This window comes from Schistocerca gregaria, chromosome 3 (genome assembly GCF_023897955.1).
Source record: "Schistocerca gregaria isolate iqSchGreg1 chromosome 3, iqSchGreg1.2, whole genome shotgun sequence".
Classification (NCBI taxonomy): domain Eukaryota; kingdom Metazoa; phylum Arthropoda; class Insecta; order Orthoptera; family Acrididae; genus Schistocerca; species Schistocerca gregaria.
The window spans coordinates 642,710,260-642,733,266 of NC_064922.1; the positions used below are offsets into that span (position 1 = coordinate 642,710,260).

At 41.5% G+C, this 23,007-nt stretch overlaps 1 protein-coding gene across 1 annotated transcript; it reads left to right on the forward strand.

Moving 5' to 3' along the window:
* Window positions 1-527: 527 nt before the first annotated feature.
* LOC126354629 (uncharacterized) lies at window positions 528-22,209 on the forward strand. Its single transcript, XM_050004399.1, has 3 exons — window positions 528-1,090; window positions 8,793-9,074; window positions 21,222-22,209. The coding sequence occupies exons 1-3, from the start codon at window positions 574-576 to the stop codon at window positions 21,443-21,445; spliced, it is 1,023 nt and encodes a 340-aa protein (XP_049860356.1). The 5' UTR covers window positions 528-573; the 3' UTR covers window positions 21,446-22,209.
* The last annotated feature ends 798 nt before the right edge of the window (window positions 22,210-23,007 follow it).

A 23,007-nucleotide genomic window follows, 5' to 3' on the forward strand; every position in this document is an offset into this window, starting at 1 on the left:
CAGTCAGGTCGTGCCACGACTACAGTGACAGCGGGCCGCTACGACGCTATCGCGCAAGTGATGTTTATTGCCCACGGCGCCGTGACTCTGCGCCAGGTAATGCAGGCACGACACTGAACTCGCTCTTGACCTCCTGGTCCCGAGAGCTACACACTTGGCCGCATCTCCTACCCCACTCCCGCCTACACACACACACAATTCTTAAGCCTCCCACGGCCCGTCGAGTCATGCTGCAATCTCTCTCTCTCCTACTCCCACCCCACTCTTCTCTCTTTACCAATTTCCCTACCTTTCCTGCAAGCAGTACACATTTACGATGCTCTGTTGCAGGGGCCGATGCGTGCGAATTTTCTCGCCACCCGCACGGTCTGAACTGGGCTTGGGGAAAGAAAGAATTCACCTTCCAAATGCGCTAGAAAGTAACCGTTAGTGACTGAGTGGCGATTCAGCAAAATAGCTACTACTTTGCCTCCCCTCTCCACCTGGCACTGATGCAAATAAAGCTACGGACTCGCGGCTGCCGCCTCATATATCACCTCGTGCTCCGGCAACCGCAGACCATTAACCAAGAGGATGGAGAGGCGTGTCCGTATGAGATGGTGGATGTCGGCGTTGGTCTCCTTCATCTTAGCACCGTCCGGATTGATCGCTGCTTTTCCAGCTAATGGAGACCTCACGTCGTCTTTCGATCCGGCGCAAGCAGATGTTGACATAGTGGACGCTGGTCCCGCGACTGCTGCAGCTCTAGCGGATGTCGTAACACAGTGCCTACCGCGGCTGTCTCTGGACTGTGCACAGTGGCGGATGGCGGGCCTCATCCGGTACCTGGACGCCATGCCACAATTCCCACTGCTGGAAGGGCTCGTGTACGTCGTACGTGTGGGCACCGACGCCACACAGCCGCGGCCGGCGTCTGTGTCAAGGGACGCTGACAGTGACGGCGGCGGCGGCGACGGATCCCGACACCTGGAGGCAGCAGTTGCGGACTTCTTCGAACGACACGTACTGCGCCTCCAGCTGCCCATGTGGTTTGGAGACACAGTCAGACCGAAGACAGTCGACTTCGCTCTGAAGCCCGAAACAGATGCAGGTAAGTGCACTATGACCCACAACAGCTGCAAGGAATTAAATGTTGGGCGTCTCTGAAATTTAACAGCAAGAACGAATAAGACGATGATATTTTGGAACACTCTAATATTAGCCATTTTGTGCAAAAACCATATTGGCTCGTTTATGAGAATTTTTTTTTAATGTGACAAACAGCTGTAATAATAATCTTTTATTACAACCAGTTTCGGTAATGTACCATGTAATGAATCTACTCCCCACAGAGCTTCCGCTCAAGTAATGAAAAGTTCGATACCATCTAAATTTTAGACAGAGATGAGTTGAATTTATTACGTAATTTATTTATTTATTATCTATCAAAGCTGATGAATAGCTTGAATACATAGTATTAATGTTCAAATTGGTTCAAATGGCTCTGAGCACTATGGGACTTAACTGCTGAGGTCATCAGTCCCCTAGAACTTAGAACTAATTAAACCTAACTAACCTAAGGACATCACACACATCCATGCCCGAGGCAGGATTCGAACCTGCGACCGTAGCGGTCGAGCGGTTCCAGACTGAAGCACCTAGAACCGCTCGGCCACACTGGCCGGCTATTAATGTTCCACAATAATATTTATGTAATAGTTAGTTATGAACCAGCTTTCGGCTTTGTAGGCCATTGTCAAATAACTCAATTCTAAAGACAGTCCGCACAGCTTCAGCAAGTATTCATAGCTGCACAAGGATTGTTGTGCAAAGATATGTGACGTTTTGTGACTATATCGACAAAAAAACACAAGCATAACGTAATACCTAAAGAAATTCTGGATTAATTAATCTTATACTACAGTACATGTACTAATGCACAGTGATAGCAAATGGCCCCTTTGTTATACGTTGGTAGGACTTCACAGGTTCTTGCTAGCAAACTAAACTCCAGAAAATATGTTCCAGCGTTTTGCACTAGGAATACTGTTGAGTACCTTCTGTTCAACAGCAAAGATAAGATTCCTCTTTTAGAAGAATGGAATTTACAGACTTTACTAAAATCTGTGTGGCAAATTACATGTACGTCAGTCAGAAAGGGCTATCAATACTAGACTGACTGAGCATGAAAGGAGCGGAGATGTAAAAGAAAGATTCCACCTTTGTTGAACATGCTATGAATGAATGTCATTCAAATTATGTGAAATGTGATGTTCTCAATAGAGGAATTAAGGCAAAATACTAACCTCACTAGAAATTCTGATCATTTATAAACACCAATCAAAGAATCCTGAGCTGTTCCTTAATGACGGAACACAGCTCCATTATTCACCCTTCCTAAAGTAGCAGCAGTTAATTATCATTTCTCTCACCATTAGGTAATAACTGTTTCGTACTCAGATTCCACATACTTTTTTCTCCCCCTCCACTTCCTCATTTTTCGGACTGTTCATCAAATTCAACAGTTCATCCATAGAACACCGTAGCTTGTGTCACTACACTTCCAACATACTCATATAGTTTTACTATTTGAATGTGCTATAACAGAAGATTCATTTTACAGAATCTCTTTAGGTACTACGTTATGCTTTTTTTTCGATACAGTCGTAAAATGTAACATAGCTTTCTACAGTAATCTTTGTACAGCAATAAATTCTCGCTGAAGTTGCGTGGACTATCTGTTTAGTATTAAGTTATCTGACGATGGCCAAAGAAGCCGAAAGCCGGTTCATAACGAACTATTAAATAAATTCTTCTGTGCAACACTAATACTGTGTATTCATGTTATTAACATGTCTATGTCCCTCCAAGGACCGACGGAATACACCATGAAAAAACTTATGAAGTTTCCTATTTGTAAAATACAGTTTTTCCGCAAATTTATCTTACTACCGGAAATTCGATATGTTATCAGGTAGCGATCTTCCACCATGAGAGTTACTAGTCATAATTTTAAAAGTATATGATCTGAAAAGAAGCCTATGTTAGATACAATAATTTATATTTTTACAGTATTAACTGCAAACAAAATATCTGCCTTCATTTACAGTTTCATTAATTTTACAGTCAATAACGTAATCGATATGACAAAAAAACGGTACTTCTACTTTTAATATGTTCAAAATATGCAGCCTTTCTAGTTAGCTTACATTTCTTTACGTAAATAATTACTTTCAGAAAACAATATATAAATCAAATCTTTCAGTGAGTAATATTAATCTTTCGTAAGTATTACTTCATATACCATATGTATGCAAGTGATGTATTTTGTATTGTTCTGTAGTTGTTTTTGTTTATGTTGATACACATACTGAGAAGACGGTACATTACCGTAATTTGTTGTAACAACAGAATATTAATGTAGCTCTGTGTCACATACTTGACAAATTACATTTCTGCTCTTGGAAGTGGGCTGCAAAAATGTACGATTTGAGAAAGTATTTGTTATCAAAATATCACTCGTGAAGTGCAGTGTATCAGATACGAACACAAATGTTTAATAAAACACTAGATGCTCTATGAAAAGCAGACCACATTCTCTAGAAAATAGCGAATCCTTCTACATACGTTTTTACTCCCAAAAATGTTAATGGCTCAATGCCGTAATGGATCTTCTGTGTAGTTCGGAAGGTGTGGAGACGACCCGCAGGCTAGTAGAAATTTAGAACAGATTTCTCATATATGCCCATCTGGAGCGTTGCTATGTCTCTAAATGTCTGTGTGTCACACTGACATATATTCTACTTCGGATGACCACCAACTGCCGTGAAGAGAACTCTCGTGTAAGAAGAATCGTTCTTTTAATGCTTATTAAATGTTTAAAATGTTGCGTAATCATCAAATTAATTTAAGATCCGTCACCTTTATATAATAACCTAATGAGACACGTGTCCACTTCTTCCCTGCCAGAAAATAACACAAATTTCAGTTTATACACAAGCTTAAGGAAGGGATCTGACTCAGAGATCCGTGCAGAGATGGCGTTTATTCATGTTATACAAATTGCATGAAAGCGACTGCATCACAATGTAGTCACTGCGTGATACACTTCGTGACAAGAAGCAGGTGCAGCTCTGTCTGATATACCTGGAGTCACAGTGAGGCTCGAAGATAAGGTCCCTGGGTATCAAAATTGTCTTTTCTGTTTAACGTGTTGCATTATGTTTTAAGTGTTTCATTCAGCGTCCGGTAATGTCAGAGCTATGGACTTTGACTATAGATCTGATTGTCCATGCATCAGGTGAGACGTAAAACTGAACAACATAATTTGGCAGTACATGACATTATTCGAACTGATTCACAAATTATTCTAAGCTAGAATAAATACGAGTATTAAAGTGGACATCCAGTTTTCATCAGCTTTTGAGGTGTAACCTGCATCATAAACAATAGTGTGACAACTACTTGAAGTTCTTATTTGTGTTTGTTACTCAAGTATTTGTGTATCAAGGGGACAATAAATAAAATTTCCACTGACTGCCAAGTGAAATATTATTTTCATCCCCGATTTCCAATGTTACTACGTGTACGTAATATGAATTAACCATTCTGAAAATTATAATATCCATAGAAAGTGCCTCTATTGAAATCAAACTTTGAGGATGTGTAAAACAGATAGATGACCTGAACTTAGTCCTATCAGTACCTCATATTTGGTCATAGAGAGATAAATATTACGTCAGGCTGAGAAGAGCCGTCAAATGAATCGCAAACCCTTCTTCCACAATTCTCCAGAACAAAACGGTTATTTATCATGTATTCCACTTGCGAGGCACAACATTTTACATGTTATTAATTTCGATCCATGATCACCATCTTCGGAGTGGAAGACTATAGTTTTACGTCCCGTCGATATCGAGGTCACCGGAGATGGAGCAGAAGCTCGGATTACGGAATGATGGGGAAGAAAATCGGCTGTGCTTTTTCAAAGTACGATCCCAGCATTTTCAAAGAAAGGGTTTATGAAAAACCTGCGTCTCGATGGCCGGAAGCGAATTTAAACCTTCGTCGTCCCGTATACGAGTGCAATGTGATAACTACTGCACCAACTCCTCTGGAAGATAGTTATCATAGAACGAAATTAATAACCTAATATAAAATTTTCTGGTTAGTAACTGGAATAAACACAGTACTTCCCCAGGAATATATCCGTGTATTCCTTGCTTCCATGCCACAACATTTGGGGTCTGACTGCATCACATCTGGGACTCACTACCCAATGAATTCCCGAAGTTAGAGATCATGTGTGTATTGAATAATGTAATCTTCTTACTAGACAAGTTTATTTGCCCATCTCGCAATAAATATACAGCCTTTGTACAGACAACTAGTTTTGACAAGTTAAATTACCATCTTCAGATCATGTACAGAGTTTTTATTACCGCTAACACTGTACACATTCCTGGACATAGGTGTGTATGTTTGAGATAAAAACTGAGTCCATGAATACCGACGATGTTTGCTGAATAAGTTGATAAGCATTGTGCCGCTCTAGCTAGTGCACTCTTATTTAGTCATGGACATATCCCGAAACAACTCGTTAAAGAAGAAACCCGCGTGTCACATTATACGTAATACAATAAAAAATAAATAAAAATATACGTTACACTAAAGCTTCTTCTTCAACGGGTTGATATATATTGCGATCTGAGTAAATAAATTTCTCTAGTAGGAAGATTACATTAATCAGATTCAGAGATCGCTTTCCTTCTCGCAATGTTGTCTAGTCTTATCGTATAAAGCAGCAAGAACCATTCTTGGTGTTATTGTTTTCACTGACATCAATATATTGAACACAACGTTATTAAAACCTGATTCTGAGTCTTACGTTTGTTTACTTTAACTTCATTTTGTCAACCCTGCTTTCAAATGAAGAATTTCAAATTACGTGCCAAGACTGAAAGTGGATTATCGTAGGTTATTTGGGACATTTGAGTCACTCTGAACGTATTCGACTTATATAATTATCATTAACTAGACGAGAAAGACTGTATATCCTGGAGAAAAATGAGGTATCGGTAAAACAGTCATCGAGGGTAAGAAAATATCTTCCTAGGATTCTAAATTATTCTTCGAGCTGACAGATCCGACCAACAATGCCTACTTTTAGCGTGTCGACGTCTTCATATCAGAACAGAAATTACACTAGCATCAATTATTCATTGGATATCTTCCAGTTTCTTTGTTCCCCTGCAGTTCTTACCATCTACTACTTCGTATAGTACAATGGATCTTATTCGTCTTAAACTCACACATCAAAAAAGTTTTGCTTCACATAGGTTCCTAAAGACAGACACTGACTGTGGATATTGTATCACAGACATAGTCCCTTTGACTGTTCAGAGATTTCACTAAACCTGCCTAAAGATGTAAACAACCATGTATGTGCAGTGCCTATTAGAAGGAGGGGTCCGACAGCCAATCAGTTCCAGTTATTCCAAAAGGAAGGAGGTACACGGCTCGTGTTGTCGGTAGTTCAATCATGCCTAAATGGTCAACACAGCGGTTCGATCGCATCCGCATTGATACTTTGTGCCACGAAGGGTTCTCAACAAGGGAAGTGTCCAGGCGTCTCGGAATGAACCAAAGCGATGTTGTTCGGACATGGAGGAGATACAGAGAGACAGCAGCTGCCGATGACATGCCTCGCTCAGGCCGCACAACAGCTACTACTGCAGTGGACGACCGTTACCTACGGATAATAGCTCGGAGCAACCCTGACAGCAACACCACTATGTTGAATAATTCTTTTCGTGCACCCACAGGATGTCGTGTTACGATTCAAACTGTGCGCAATAGGCTGCATGATGCACAACTTCACTCCTGACCGCGCGGCTTCCCCCGTCGGAAAAATGTGTGTCGTCCTTAGCGTAAGTTAGATTAAATAGTGTGTAAGCTTAGGGACCGATGACCTCACCAGTATGGTCCCAAATTTCCAAATTTCACTCCCAACGCCCATGGTGAGGTCCATTTCTGCAACCACGACACCAAGCAACGCGATACAGATGGGCCCAACAACATGCCTAATGGACCGCTCAGGATTGGTATCACGTTTCTTCACCGATGTGTGTCGCATAAGCCTTCAAACACACAGTCGTCGGAGACGTGTTTGGAGGGAACTCGACCAGGGTGAACGCTTTAGACACACTGTCCAGTGAGCGCAACAACGTGGAGGTTCCCTGCACTTTGGGGTGGCATTACGTGGGGACGCCATACGCCGCTGGTGGTCATGGAAGGCGCCGTAACGGCTGTACGATACGTGAATGCCATCCTCCGACCAATATTGTAAGCATATCAGCAGAATATTGGAGATCGGCAGAATATTGGAGAGGCATTCGCGCCCCCATTGTGAACATCTTGTGTATGACTTTCGTCACCCACCACGACGTGACCCTCCAACCACTCTGAAGGATCTACTCCGAATCGCCCCTGAGGAGTGGGACAATCTGGACCAACAGTCCATTACTAAATTATTAATTAAGTCTCTATTGTAATCATACGATATCTCACAACCTAAACAACTAAAATGTTGAGCCTCTTCCAAAGCATTGTTATCGAAAATAATCTTTGCTCTTATTGTGTGTTTTCCCTGGAATGGCATGGTTGCTGATTTCGAAACAGAAATTTTTAAAGTGTCTTCTTAAAAACGTATGTAGTAAATAAATATCTCTCTGAGAATTATTTTTCGTGTTTTACATAATCACTAAGGCATCAGCAGATGCTAGCACATTTAAAGTGGTCCTTGCTAAAATAATTCGATGTGTTGCCTGATCATTTATTCTGTGAGAATATCGTCTATACCAATACTGAAAAGTGTGGATGATAATACATACCCTTGTCTTACTCCCCGATCAATAATTATACTTCCCTCACTATAATTGGGTGAACTGATTATGATGCAGCTACCATTATATAACTTTTTGATACACCTTATTTTGTGTTGACGCCACAATATTCCAAAACTCATGCCTGTCTGGCTTACAGACGGTCTTTATAAATCTAAAAATGCCATATAGGTGAGCAACTTGTATTCCTTTCTTTTCCTTATTAACTGTTTCATAGTGAATACACTGTCGATGCAAGCTCCCTCTTTACGAAAACCAGTCAGTTATTTTGCAAGGGTGTCTACTATTGGCTTGACAGCGTAAGGTTGATAGGTTGGCTGTCAACCATGTATCGCGGATCAACACTGCGAGCCATCAAGTGTTTAATAGATGAAGACAATGGAGTCTGAGTGAAAATTCTCAATTGTTTATATGATCAATATTTAAGCCTCTGGTCAAGATGACTTTTTATTACTATTTTTTTTATAATTGCCTCTAACCCTCCTAAAGTAAGCAACTCAATAGTTTTTACTAACTATCCGTGCCTACCTTCAGGATTTGTAGAACTGTCTACCTCAGAGTTCAACCAAATATTATTATAATGTTCAATCCATGCATCATGCCCCATCACATCTATTTGTGTGCTGTCTCTTTCTGATTAATTCAATTTTTTAATAATTTATAAGTGAAGTCGGATCTCCCATATACATCCTGCTCCACGTCACTCACAAATATTTCACAACTGTCTCTGTGTGCTCTCCTTTTTAAGAGATTTTACAGTATTCTGGCATCCAGCCAATAAATGTCTGTTAGCATGTGCACGGACCGATTTAAAGCGAAACGACCATTTAAAATGTCTCGCAAATTACCTAGACGACTGAAAAGGAATAAAGTGACACAAATACTGTATCTCTGATTTCTCTTTTACAGGATCTGCACGGAAGAAAAAAGGAAAGGGTGATAAAAAGGGAATGAAGAAGATGATGATGATGATTTGCATGATGATGATGGGAAAGATGATGATGGTTATGCCGATGGTGCTGACAATAATCAAGTTGAAAGCGATTAAGGCGTTGCTAATAGGCTCGCTTGCGCTCCTGATCAGCAAAATACAGCTCGTCAAGAAACTGCTGGGGTCCAAAGTCGGTGGTGGCGGGGGCGGCGGCAGCGACAAGCACGTCATCGTGCTGCACGCTGACTCCCACGGTGGCGGTGAGTAACCCCGCATTTTCGTCAGTCCTAACGAGCTTACAAATTTCTTGCAGCCCCTTGCGATATTTTGTCTCCAGCTCAATAAGTTCCCCACACTTACTTCTTAATGCAATATGTATGCAGAAAAACTTATTGTGGATTTCAAACAAGGTTTTCATACCGCTACGGTCGCAGGTTCGAATCGTGCCTCGGGCACGGATGTGTGTGATGTTCTTAGGTTAGTTAGGTTTAAGCAGTTCTAAGTTCTAGGGGACTGATGATCACAGACGTTAAGTTCCATAGAGCTCAGAGTCATTTGATTTGGGATGGCCGGACTAAGACTACACTCGGACCACCCGCGGTCGGATTAGCGAGATCCTACTGTACTTCGGTAAAAATGGACTGCCATCCCCCCACAAACAATCAGATTCCTGTAAATACTCCTCTCGTATTTGCTGTGGGATCGTATTGTGTAAATCCCACAATATTTCGCCTACTCAACTGTCCGACGTCTCCAGGTGGTGATAGCCGAAAAAGTTTAATATCAGTTCAGCAGAAAGGAATGCCCTGCGAAATTTGAAAGCAGACAAGGGGAACTCCACTGTTCTTCGCTCACGAGCTGAATGCAACAATAAGATAGAAGCGCTGCTCGACGATCCTGTTTATCGCAAGCTAAGACAGGATGCGACCGGCGAGTTTCAGCGAAAACCGATAGATCTTCTAAAGAAAAGTCATTAAAGGCCAGTGACAACAGGCTCCAGTTACCCCCAGATTGTACGCCTACCGAAGATACATAAGGACGGGTCGCCTCTTTGGTCAATAGTGAGCAACATTAGAGGCCCCGCCTATTTCCTCGATAAACATCTTCCTTCGCTGTTGAACCCTCACATAGGGAGATTTGACCGTCATATCCGAAATTCGGAACATATTAAATCTGAAGACCCTTAATCTACAACCGTCAGGTCTTTTAGTTATCTTTGACGTTGTTGTTGTTGTTGTTGATTTGATGGAAGAGACCAAACAGAGGGTCATCGGTCTCGTCGGTTTAAGTAGGGATGGACAAGGAAGTCAGATGTGCCCTTTCAAAGGAACCATTCCCGCATCTGTCTGAAGCTATTTACGGAAATCACGGAAAACCTAAATCAGGATGGCCGGACGCGGGATTGAACCGTCATCCTCCCGAATACAATTCCAGTGTGCTAACCACCTCGCTCAGTTTTGACGTAGTATCTCTGTTCACAGACTTACCTCTGCAGGACTTATTAGAGTTTATAATCAGAAAGTCTGAGAAAGATTTTGCGGCATTGTTCAGACATGTGCTTACCTCAGCTTATTTCTTATTCAGTAATCAGTACTTTGAACAAGTGGACGGTGTCGCCATGGTAAGTCCTATGCCATCCATGGTGGCCAAGTATTTTATGGAAGACTTTAAAGAGAAAGCATTGCAAGAGGCAAGTGTCCAACCTTCCTGCTTCTGGCGGTATTTGTGGTATGGTCACACGGAACAGACATTTCACTCATATTGCTCTGTCATTTGAACTCGCTCCATTCGAAAATGCAGTTCATCATGGAAGTGGAAAAAGATGGTATCTTACCATTTCAGGATGTCACGAATAAAAGAAAAGTCGACTGCTGGGGTCATAGTGTCTGCCGCAAACCAATTCACGCAGAGTTATATGTGCAGTTCACAAGCTGTTATTATTCTGCACAATGTGATGGTATCTTACGCTCTTTGGTACATAGATAGCATCAGTCTGCCAGGTGAGATACAATACCTCAGAATGTTGTTCAAGTAGAAGGGCTCTACCGATAAATACGCCATGCATTCCGCCCTAAGCAAGTTCAAAGAGGGACGTGAATAGAGATGTGGGTGCACCCATTGCAACGGCGGGGGAAGCCGTGCGGACCGTGACAAGGCACCTGAGACAGCGCGGCTGCCACGAGGGTCTAACAAAAATATTCAGAGTCTCTGAAAATAATATTAATAATAATAATTATTATTATTGTATATCCAGCAATAGAGATTCGCTGGAGGTAGAATTCTTCTACTGAATCTCGGCGATGTCGATCCCGGGACTCCATAGCTCCGGCGATCGACGATTGAGTATTGATGATTTTGCTCAATCTTAACAGATCGGACGTAATAACACAAATATGTATTACGTTCCAAACCATATTCGAAGTAAACAATTGACTATTACCAGCTTTAAACAAAAGTAAACGTTGTAACGCGTTGACACTTTCACCATTTTCGCACACGCGCCATAAGACAAAGAATACAATGAAATATCAGATTCTCTCTACGTGATACTACCGGCAGTAGGAAACACGGCATATATAAGATACCATGCTCCAATGCGGGATCTCATATTTCACAGAAATGCCGAACCGTGCAAGAATGTTGTGCTGAACATCTTAATAAACGCCTGGAGCAACCTGATAAATCAGCGTTAGCGGAGCATTGACTGGTCATGGGACATCGCATTCGATAAGGTCGAAGTTTTATCCTCAGCGTCCTCTTTCTGGGACTATGTTTTTAAGGAGGCCACACATATCCGTACGGCAAATTTTATCAACACAGATGCAGGTATTAAGTAAAGCACCGCTTGGAATCCAGCAGTGGCTGACAGAAGAAAAAGAACTTTAGAATCATGACTAGACACAGCGCACTTCTGAAGCTAAATTCAGATGTGAAGCAGAGGAGCGTCCAGCAGCGCAGTCATTGCCCACAGCACATGCGCGGAAGGCCTTTCTATAGCTAATAGCAGGGGCTGCTACGAGCGCCGCTTTTCCTCCAACTGCGAGCGTCTTCCGTAGCAAACGTATCGCCTGCTCCCGGACTGATAAACTTCGACCCCACCGCGCGCCTTTCATCAGTCGCGCCTTGTAGCACTGACAACAGCAGTTACCACCGTCTGTAGATTCGTACAGTTGTAATGATAAAATATTGTTGGATTTACATCATATGATTCGATAGCAAACCCGAGAGGAGTATTTCAACAGATCCAACTGGAAAATCTGAAAAGTTACATTCCGATTCATCACTGAAAGTGTTCCCAGAGGAGTTCAAGCCATCATACTGCCGAGTGTCCACTAATAGGTGCCCGTATACTTTTGATCAAATAGTTATTCATGTTAAAAATAGCATACCTGACCGGACACGCGCGAAACTGTCACTGTTCACGAATAAAGTTCTCTAACATACGGAAAAAGTTTGTAATGCACTTGTGTCATTGCTTACATTTATGTACATGCGTTCATAAAACTGGATTCAAACTACCGTAAATGCAATTAAAATGCATTGCTAGTGAATAGACACGATGAGGTACGATTGCTCTGCCTCAGTGACAGCTACCATGACCATGGTGAACAGAGGCGGCTGGGTTTATATCTGTTATCTTGACAAGCAATCACGCTATCGTATACAAAATGAACACTGAAATATTCCACTGAATTTAGCAGAACTTTGTGTAGACGTCATTTGATAAATAACAAAAACGTCGACTGCTTTTCCCTTAAGCCGGAAATATTAGACATATGGCTAATAATTTGATGTATGTACCACTAACAAATGGCTCTGAGCTCTATATGACTCAACTTCTGAGGTCATCAGTCCCTTAGAACTTAGAACTACTTAAACCTAAGGACATCACACACATCCATGCCCGAGGCAGGATTCCAACCTGCGACCGTAGCGGTAGCGCGGTTCCAGACTGTACCGCCTAGAACCGCTCGGCCACACCGGCCGGCGTACCACTTACAGAAATTATCCGAGCGCAGCTACAAATTTTGTGTAGATTTGCATCTTTCGCATTTTTCTTGCTACGCAGGATAATAACTTGATAGATTGATGGAAAACAGTTGCCGCTTTATCGTCGATCGCTTATTTAATCGAATAACTGAAGTACATTACAGTAAAATCCAACACAGTGAGATACATCAGCTATAACATTTTGTATCGTGAAAGATACCTCCACTTAATTGCTCCACAGTGAAGTAATTTTATTTATCCCTTAGTACAAAACTGTTATGCATTAGTTTGTGTAATAATAAGGGTTGCCTCTGTCCAATGAAATTGTGCCATTTAATTTTCCTTAAGCGTGAATAATGAAGATACAGTAGACGATTGTTTTCAGTTATAATTTAAGCAGCCGTGTGAGATTATTCGACCGGCCTAGGGCGCTGCAGTCACGGACTGTGCGGCTGGTCCCTCCCTCGGGCATGGGTGTGTGTGTTTCTCCTTAGCTTCATTTATTTATGTTAAGTAGTGTGTAAGCTTAGGGATTGATGACCTTAGAAGTTAACTCCCATAGGTTTTCATACACATTTTGAACATAATTTAAGCAATTCTTTCGACAAAGCTTCCCCACTGTAAAATCTGTTTCTTTACGAGCACTAAATCATATGCAACGGCTACATTTAGTCGGGAATGTACCCGTGGTCTAGGGGACGCCGGCACGGTAGCTCAGCGTGTTCGGTCAGAGGGTTAGCTGCCCTCTATAATAAAAAACTGAGTGAATGGATCAGTAATGAACTTCCATGGGCGTCAGGTGGCTTCCGCCACGAACAATAACGAACAAAATGAGATTACAAAAAAAAAAAGGGGTAGCGTCTTTTATTCATAATCAAAACGTGTTCGGTCCCGGGTTCGATCCCCGCCACTGCCTAAATTTTGATAAATAATCAGCATTGCGGCCGAAGACTTCCGGCATAAGAAGTCAGTCTCATTCTGTCAACGGCCTTGTCAAAGAGGGCGGAGGAGCGGATAGAGGTTCAGGGCACTCCCTTGTCCTAGGGGTGGGAAATTCCCCCTAAAGGCGGAAGAATCAGCAATGATCAACGTCATGAGGATGCAGAAGGCAATGGAAACCATTGCATTAAAGACACTTAACGTGTATCCACAGGACATGTGGCCTGTAGTTGAAGAAGTGTCTTGATGATCTCTCCATTGGCAAAAAATTCCGGAATAGTCCCCCATTCGGATCTCCGGGAGGGCACTGCCAAGGGGGAGGTTAACATGAGAAAAAGATTGAATAATCAACGAAAGGATAACGTTCTACGAGTCGGGGCGTGGAATGTCAGAAGCTTCAACGTGGTAGGGGAACTAGAAAATCTGAAAAGGGAAATGCAAAGGCTGAATCTAGATATAGTAGGGGTCAGTGAAGTGAAGTGGACGGAAGACAAGGATTTCTGTTCAGATGAGTATCGGATAATATCAACAGCAGCAGAAAATGATATAACAGGTGTAGGATTCGTTATGAGTAGGAAGGTAGGGCAGAGGGTGTGTTACTGTGAACAGTTCAGTGACCGGGTTGTTCTAATCAGAATCGACAGCAGACCAAAACCGACAACGATAGTTCAGGTATACATGCCGACGTCGCAAGCTGAAGATGAACAGATTGAGAAACTGTATGAGGATATTGAAAAGGTGATGCAGTATGTAAAGGGGGACGAAAATCTAATAGTCATGGGCGACTGGAATGCAGTTGTAGGGGAATGCGTAGAAGAAAAGGTTACAGGAGAATATGGGCTTGGGACAAGTTCTGTAACAATTTTCAGCTAGTAATAGCGAATACCCTGTTCAAGAATCACAAGAGGAGGAGGTATACTTGGAAAATACCGGAAGATGAGGGAAAATTTCAATTAGATTACATCATGGTCAGACAGAGATTCCGAAATCAGATATTGGATTGTAAGGCGTACCCAGGAGCAGATATAGACTCAGATCACAATTTAGTAGTGATGAAGAGTAGGCTGAAGTTCAAGACATTAGTCAGGAAGAATCAATACGCAAAGAAGTGGGATACGGATGTTCTAAGGAATGACGAAATACGTTTGAAGTTCTCTAACGCTATAGATACAGCAATAAGGAATAGCGCAGTAGGCAGCACAGATGAAGAGGAATGGAAATCACTAAAAAGGGCCATCACAGAAGTTGGGAAGGAAAACATAGGTACAAAGAAGGTAGCTGCGAAGAAACCATGGGTAACAGAAGAAATACTTCAGTTGATTGATGAAAGGAGGATATACAAACATGTTCCGGGGAAATCAGGAATACAGAAATACAAGTCGCTGAGGAATGAAATAAACAGGAAGTGCAGGGAAGCTAAGACTAAATGGCTGCAGGAAAAATGTGAAGACATCGAAAAAGATATGATTGTCGGAAGGACAGACTCAGCATACAGGAAAGTCAAAACAACCTTTGGTGACATTAAAAGCAACGGTGGTAACATTAAGAGTGCAACGGGAATTCCACTGTTAAATGCTGAGGAGAGAGCAGATAGGTGGAAAGAATACATTGAAAGCCTCTATGAGGGTGAAGATTTGTCTGATGTGATAGAAGAAGAAACAGGAGTCGATTTAGTATTAGAATCGGAATTTAAAAGAGCTTTGGAGGACTTACGGTCAAATAAGGCAGAAGGGATAGATAACATTCCATCAGAATTTCTAAAATAATTAGGGGAAGTGGCAACAAAACGACTATTCACCTTGGTGTGTAGAATATATGAGTCTGGCGACATACCATCTGACTTTCGGAAAAGCATCATCCACACAAGTCCGAAGACGGCAAGGGCTGGCAAGTGCGAGAATTATCGCACAATCAGCTTAACAGCTCATGCATCGAAGCTGCTTACAAGAATAATATACAGAAGAATGGAAAAGAAAATTGATAATGCACTAAGTGACGATCAGTTTGGCTTTAGGAAAAGTAAAGGCACGAGAGAGGCAATTCTGACGTTACGGCTAATAATGGAAGCAAGGCTAAAGAAAAGTCAAGACACGTTCATAGGATCTGTCGACCTGGAAAAAGCGTTCGACAATATAAAATGGTGCAAGCTGCTCGAGATTCTGAAAAAAGTTGGGGTCAGCTATAGGGAGAGACGGGTCACATACAATATGTACAACAGCCAAGAGGGAATAATAAGAGTGGACGATCAAGAACGAAGTGCTCGTATTAAGAAGGGAGTAAGACAGGGCTGTAGCCTTTCGCCCCTACTCTTCAATCTGTACATCGAGGAAGCAATGATGGAAATAAAGGTTCAGGAGTGGAATTAAAATACATGGTGAAAGGATATCAATGATACGATTCGCTGATGACATTGCTATCCTGAGTGAAAGTGAAGAAGAATTAAATGATCTGCTGAACAGAATGAACAGTCTAATGAGTACACAGTATGGTTTGAGAGTAAATCGGAGAAAGACGAAGGTAATGAGAAGTAGTAGAAATGAGAACAGCGAGAAACTTAACATCAGGATTGATGGTCACGAAGTCAATGAAGTTAAGGAATTCTGCTACCTAGGCAGTAAAATAACCAATGACGGACGGAGCAAGGAGGACATCAAAAGTAGACTCGCTATGGCAAAAAAAGGCATTTCTGGGCAAGAGAAGTCTACTAATATCAAATACCGGCCTTAATTTGAGGAAGAAATTTCTGAGGATGTACGTCTGAAGTACAGCATTGTATGGTAGTGAAACATGGACTGTGGGAAAACCGGAACAGAAGAGAATCGAAGCGTTTGAGATGTGGTGCTATAGACGAATGTTGAAAATTAGGTGGACTGATAAGGTAAGGAAAGAGGAGGTACTACGCAGAATCGGAGAGGAAAGGAATATGTGGAAAACACTGATAAGGAGAAGGGACAGGATGATAGGACATCTGCTAAGACATGAGGGAATTACTTCCATGGTACTAGAGGAAGCTGTAGAGGGCAAAAACTGTAGAGGAAGACAGAGATTGGAATACGTCAAGCAAATAATTGAGGACGTAGGTTGCAAGTGCTACTCTGAGATGAAGAGGTTAGCACAGGAAAGGAATTCTTGGCAGGCCGCATGAAACCAGTCAGTAGACTGATAATAAAAAAATTAAAAAAAAACAGTTAGTCGCGGAGTCATAAGCATCCTTTCTCCAGACATTATTTCTGGCAGTTCCTAATTAGACCTTGCTAGCTTGGCCAAGTAAAACAGGGATACTTATTCGGCTCTTCTGCAGGAACTAACAGTCTCTAGAGCTAATAAGGGAAGTCAGACTCCCTGTGTGGACTCACTCTTCGGCTGCTTGGTGATTTTCCTTGGTAAATAGACGATTGTAAGGATTAAGAGTATTTTGTAAGGTAGAGTAAGTCCAATGCAGAAGAACTAATGAAGATTAATTGTGCAGTACAAGCCACCAAACGCACCTCCCCAATCTATTTAATTAATTCACCCTGTCGATAAAAAAAAAATTTCAACAAAAAGTTGTAGGGCAATACAATTGCCTTTAGCTCTTTGCCAGTTCAGTTTTACCAAGCAGCATTGTTTAATTTTAGTCATTTCTGTACTGTCAGTTTGGTTTACCACATTTTACAAATTTGATCAGTTATGCTCGTGCGCTCACAGTATGTAGAACAACGGCCAAAACCAGTTTTTTCTACAGTCCAGTCCTGTATAAATAAAACTAGTAACTGCTGTGAACTGCTTGAAAGCACTAATTCTCTTTCATCGCTTGTACCTGGTGTAAGAAAAATGTTTGCTTTCAGCATCCAACACACACTTCACAGTTTTTGACGAATAAACAAGCAACTGTTTCACTGTTAGGAAAATGTACGTTATTCAAAAGAAGCATAATAAATATGCTGCAGGAGTTGTTTTAGAATATTTAACACGATAAGATTAGTCCCGATCGACCGAAGTCGTCTGTAACGTAACACCACGAACTGCATTCATTTTCTTTTCTCTGGTAATCACTTTTGTAACAATTACATCTGTAACAGTTTAACTGGAGGTATGAACTGCAAGTTATTCCAAATATCAACGATTTGATGCATTATTCGTATGGTTAAGGTGCTCAAATTTTGTATGTGTGCACCTTGGACTTCACACAACGCGGCACAATGTACTCTTTGCCACGGCTGCTTCTGTTATTCGGCGCTAGGCAGGAAGAGCTGCAGAAACAGCCGTTGTAAAAATGAGTAACTTTAATAATATTTTTTTTAAAAAAAGGTACGTGTAGTGCGACTTAGCAGCTACAATTTTGACAGTGTATTTTTTTCCATATACTCTTCCCCTGTGAAAAATTTCAGAGCAGGTTTCAACATGTCGGCTCGGGCCGTCCCCTTCTTAATGAGCTTATCAAACAGAAATTACAACACGACTATGACGAGCACTGGTAATGAATACTGTTGATATTGTTGCTACGAGAGCGAAGGAGGGTTAAGGTAGGGGCACTTCTCAAGAGTGGATTCCCGGTCGAGGCGATGGCTAGAGGACCATTACAACTAAGCGAACTCACAAAAACACTTGCTTCGTGGCATCACAGATTTTATTATATGCTTTCAAGTTTTTGTGTTGTTAATTCCGTATTTATGCACTACATTTCGTCGATCGCTCTACCGTCTTTTTTCAGGTGAGGCGAGGTATAATACGTACTCGTTGCCTCGACTACAACCTGACTGGTAATTATTGCTGGCGTTGCGTTGATGTTTATAGCCGAGTACTTGTTCATGCTCGTCAAACGGCGTAGCGGCCGAAGGTAATAAAACTCTGCCATACAGTGGCACGGATCCAACGGACCGGTTGGAGTACGAGCAGTGAGTATTCAGCTCGCATATCCTCGTGATGGTGCGACAGGTCGTCAACATACTGCGCATAAAAATCGAATCAACAACTTGGTTAAACATCCGGAAACATACCATTAAGTGTTTCGATTGTCATTTGTGTAAAAGATTAAACATTTTTATTATTGATGCTTCTCCCACTGGCGCATACTCCGCCCTTGGGAAAACAGTGTTTCAATCGCACATCTTCTGTTAAAACGGGACACTGTTGCTGGATTTATAAGACTTCAGTGATATTGAATGCGTTTATAAACTGTCTTTATTAAGTTACATGAAATATGATAGAGGGACGTGAGGACAGGGTCGTACAGAGGTTCAAAGATAAGCGCTAATTGGGACCTAAGCATGGGAACATAAAACAAAATTAAACACGGTTGAGTCTATCAAAAGCAAAGTTACGCCCTTTTGGCCTCAGACGGGGCATTCGAGACCGACCGATGTGCCAACAGCGCACGCCGCTCTCACTGCCTTTGTCGGTTTTACAGTCCTGGGTGCTGCTAGGTTTCCTTTACGCAGTTCAAATTTCAGTATGATCGTAAATGTTGCAACTTCACGACCAGGTAATACTTCGTATCAATTCGGCCTTCTTTTAAAAAAGTATAAACTATGAATAGAGGAAATGCTATGGACAGTAAAATTGAAAATAAGCAGATTTCACAAGTCACAAAACATTAAAATTCGAAAAGAGACAGGCATGGACTAAAAAAGAATGTAAAAGTGTTAATCTAAAATACGATTATATTGATGACTTGCCATGGGCAAAATGCCTACACATGATTTCTTTCCAGCATGTTTTACTGGTCATTAATTTATAAAGGACATAGAGTTTATTTACAAGAAAGATTGAATATTTTTAAAGCGTAATTAATTATCGTCTTTGTGATCTAATTTCATATTTTTATGAGCACATTTATAAATTTCGCAGGCTTACTTTAGGTGGCATCCTTATGCTACATTGTAATGCGTGGATATACCTATAATTAAAGTGCACGTACTCACGCAAGATCACTGTGGGCTGTAATTGTCGTATGGCAGCGAAACTTGATAGATATTATATGAATGAACTACCTCCAACTTTGGCCACCACGTGCAAATCCGGCGTTGTACAGCAGGTCGTCAACGTTTCCGGTGCGTATATTGAATAAATTGTGCAAGTGGCGATTAAAAATAAAATCGACATTATACTTTTCTCACTTGTTGGATCTTTTCTGCGCATGTGCCATTCCTAATCCATTACATACGAAAATATTTCCATTCGTCTTTCTATTCGTCATTCACAGCGCCAGATTTGTACTTGGTGGCCAAAATTGGAATTAATTTTTTGTCGTAAAATGCTTCCGCATTATCACATTAGAATATCTACCAAGTATCTCTGCAGTACAATAAATTTAGCCCATGATGGACCACTGTGAAGAGCTGCATTTTAATTACAACCGCCCAGTATTTCTCCGCCCAACTGTGTTGGCTTATGGAGTTACATTGAGCCATGCTGCCTCTATAGCCGTGCATAATCGTGGAAGGGCTTCCGGTGCAGCAATTGACCTCTCAGTTATGTCCCATAAATGATCGATACTGTTCATACTGGGTGATGTAGGTCATTAGATCATTCGCTCAAATTGTCCAGAATGTTCTTCAAACCAATCGTGACAATTGCGAACGGTAGACATGTCGGATTGTCATCCATAAAACATGAAGTCCATGAATGGCTGCAAATGGTTTCCAAGAAGCCGAACATAGCCATTTCCAGACTATTGTCGGTCAGCTGGACCATAGGACCCAGTCCACTCCACGTAAAGACAGCCCACACCATTATGAGGCCACCACCAGTGCACAGTGCCTTGTTCACAACTTAGGTCCATGGCTTCATGGGGTCTGCACCAAACTCAAACTGTACCATCGGCTCTTACCAACTCATCTGACCAGGCCACCGTTTTCCGGTCGCCAGCCGATATATCCACGAGCCCAGAGAGGTGGTGCGGGCGATGTCGTGCTGTTAGGAAAGGCTCTCACGTCGATACTCTGCTGCCATAGCGCATTATCACAAAATTTCCTGGTGCTGTCCTAACGGATACGTTCGTCGTACGATCACATTTATTTCTGCGGTTGTTTCACGTAGTGTTGCTTGTCTGTTAGCACTGACAAATCTACGCTAACGCCGCTGCCCTCAGTCGTTAAGTAAAGGCCGTCAACCACTGCATTTTCCGAGGTCATGTATGAAATTTGGTATTCTTGACACATTCTTGACACTGTGGGTCTCGGAATATTGAATACTCTATTTCCGAAAAGGAACGTCCCATGCTTCTAGGTCCAACTGCAACTCCACGGCGTGTGGCTACAAACACGTCGGAAATCTTTCACATGAAATACTTGAGTACAAATGACATCACCGCCGATTGGGTTGCCCTTTGAAACCTTGCGTAAGCGATACTATCTACAGCTTCGTATGTACAAATAGGTATCCCCTGAGTTTTATCAATTTACTGTAAGTTCACGAGTTATAGCACAATGAACTGAATCTAATCGATAGGACAACCCTTTCTAACAGACATCATCTCATTTGTTTTTTAATTCCAGGTGGTCATGGTGGAGGTGGTCCGTCTGGAGGCGGTGGCGACTGGAGCAGCGGGGGTGGAGGCGGAGGCGGCGGGGGCTGGATGAGCAGTGGTGGCGGAGGGGGCGGTGACTGGAGCAGTCGCGGCGCCGATTTCCGTTCCATCGATGACGCACACGAGCTGGCGTACCGAGGGCAGGTCGTGTCTTCCGGCTGGTCAGCTAGCCAGCCTGTCACCCGTAGGTAGTCGGTCGCCGCACCTGCTTGCGGCCGTATGCTGCCGAATCCGCTCCTGTTCTGTTTCCCACGTCCGCATTATACTTGACTACGAACAGCTACCCATGATGACGTAACGCTTCCCACAGTACTATGCAAAAACGACGTTCACGATAAAGATTTACAGCGGGTCACCATAAGTCCCATCTTGACTTCCGGTAAACTTTACCACTGTCTAGCCACAGATATCAATTGCTGTTCTTTCTAGTCCGCTGCTAGCTATGACACAGTAACGATTTTATTTGATTACTATTTTCATGTAAATCCGACTTTCAGGCTCATCGTTAGTCCAGAAATATCAGCCTTAATATATGTCCCTTATTGAAAATCGCTTCAGATATTTTTACCGTAAAATTATTACTTACTGAATTTTGAGTAAGAAATAAGACCAGTGAATATCAACTGAAGATCGTTACTCAAGTGATGCTCTCTAGTTCCACCGCAAAAAGATCGTTATTGGACACTCTTCTCAAGAGCAGTATGATCATTTCGTAACATAAGGATGCAGCTCTTCCAAAAGAGAATGACTTCATCTGCAATACAGTTTTATTACGTACTTATTGATTTCCTGCCTACATTGCACACCCTGTTACATATGATCGTAAACTACTGTTATTTTCAACATATTTGAGAACAGTTGAAAGCAAGCTATATACATTTTATTTATATATTAATTTATTAAATTTTTAATTTATTATTTATTTATTTATTTTAAATTTTAAGATGTAACGAATAAATGGCAAAAGTAAATCAATTTTAAAGTGTATATGTATGGTTTACTCTCCTTCAACTCCACAAATGACATTGTTTAAAAAAAAAAAAACTTTATTTTATCAGGACTTGGTACTCTACTTGTCTTTAACCAGATATTACTAAACCTAAACCCTTGTAAAATTTACGATTGCATTAGGTTACAAAACGGGACGTTTTGTACTGAAAATGGTGTGTAATCCACCACTGGAGATATACTATTGGTAATTACTTAATGCATAACCTATAAATTATGACTTCCTTTGAATAAAATGTGCAGTTGTAAACTGTATGATGATTTAGTACTAATTTTATTTTTTCCTGCTTTAGTGTTCTACGGTTAATACCTACATTTCATTATTTCTTTAGTAAATGGCAGCACTCCCATCTAACAGGTGCGACGAACATTTATTTAGGACTGCCACACCAGCATTCAGCGTTCGCTATCTTCTGAATCACGATGAAGTTCTTCCTCTGTGCCACAAGAACGCTTATTGATAGAAATTGCATTTTTTCAATCATTTTGTCTTCTTTCTTACCGTTTCACACACAGACTAGCTCGTGAACTGCACAGACCAGAAGTCTGTAGGAATTTTTCTTTCCTGGTATTTCACCCCTCTCAATTCGATGAAATCATTCATAAGATGCAAAATAAATTCAGTGAATTTAACCCATTGCTACAAACTAAATAATACCTTTAGTGAGTTGATAGGGGTTGTATTGTTTTCGTTATTTGTAGAAGAACAGGTTGTCCTGATTCAACAAGATGAGTAATTTTATGAT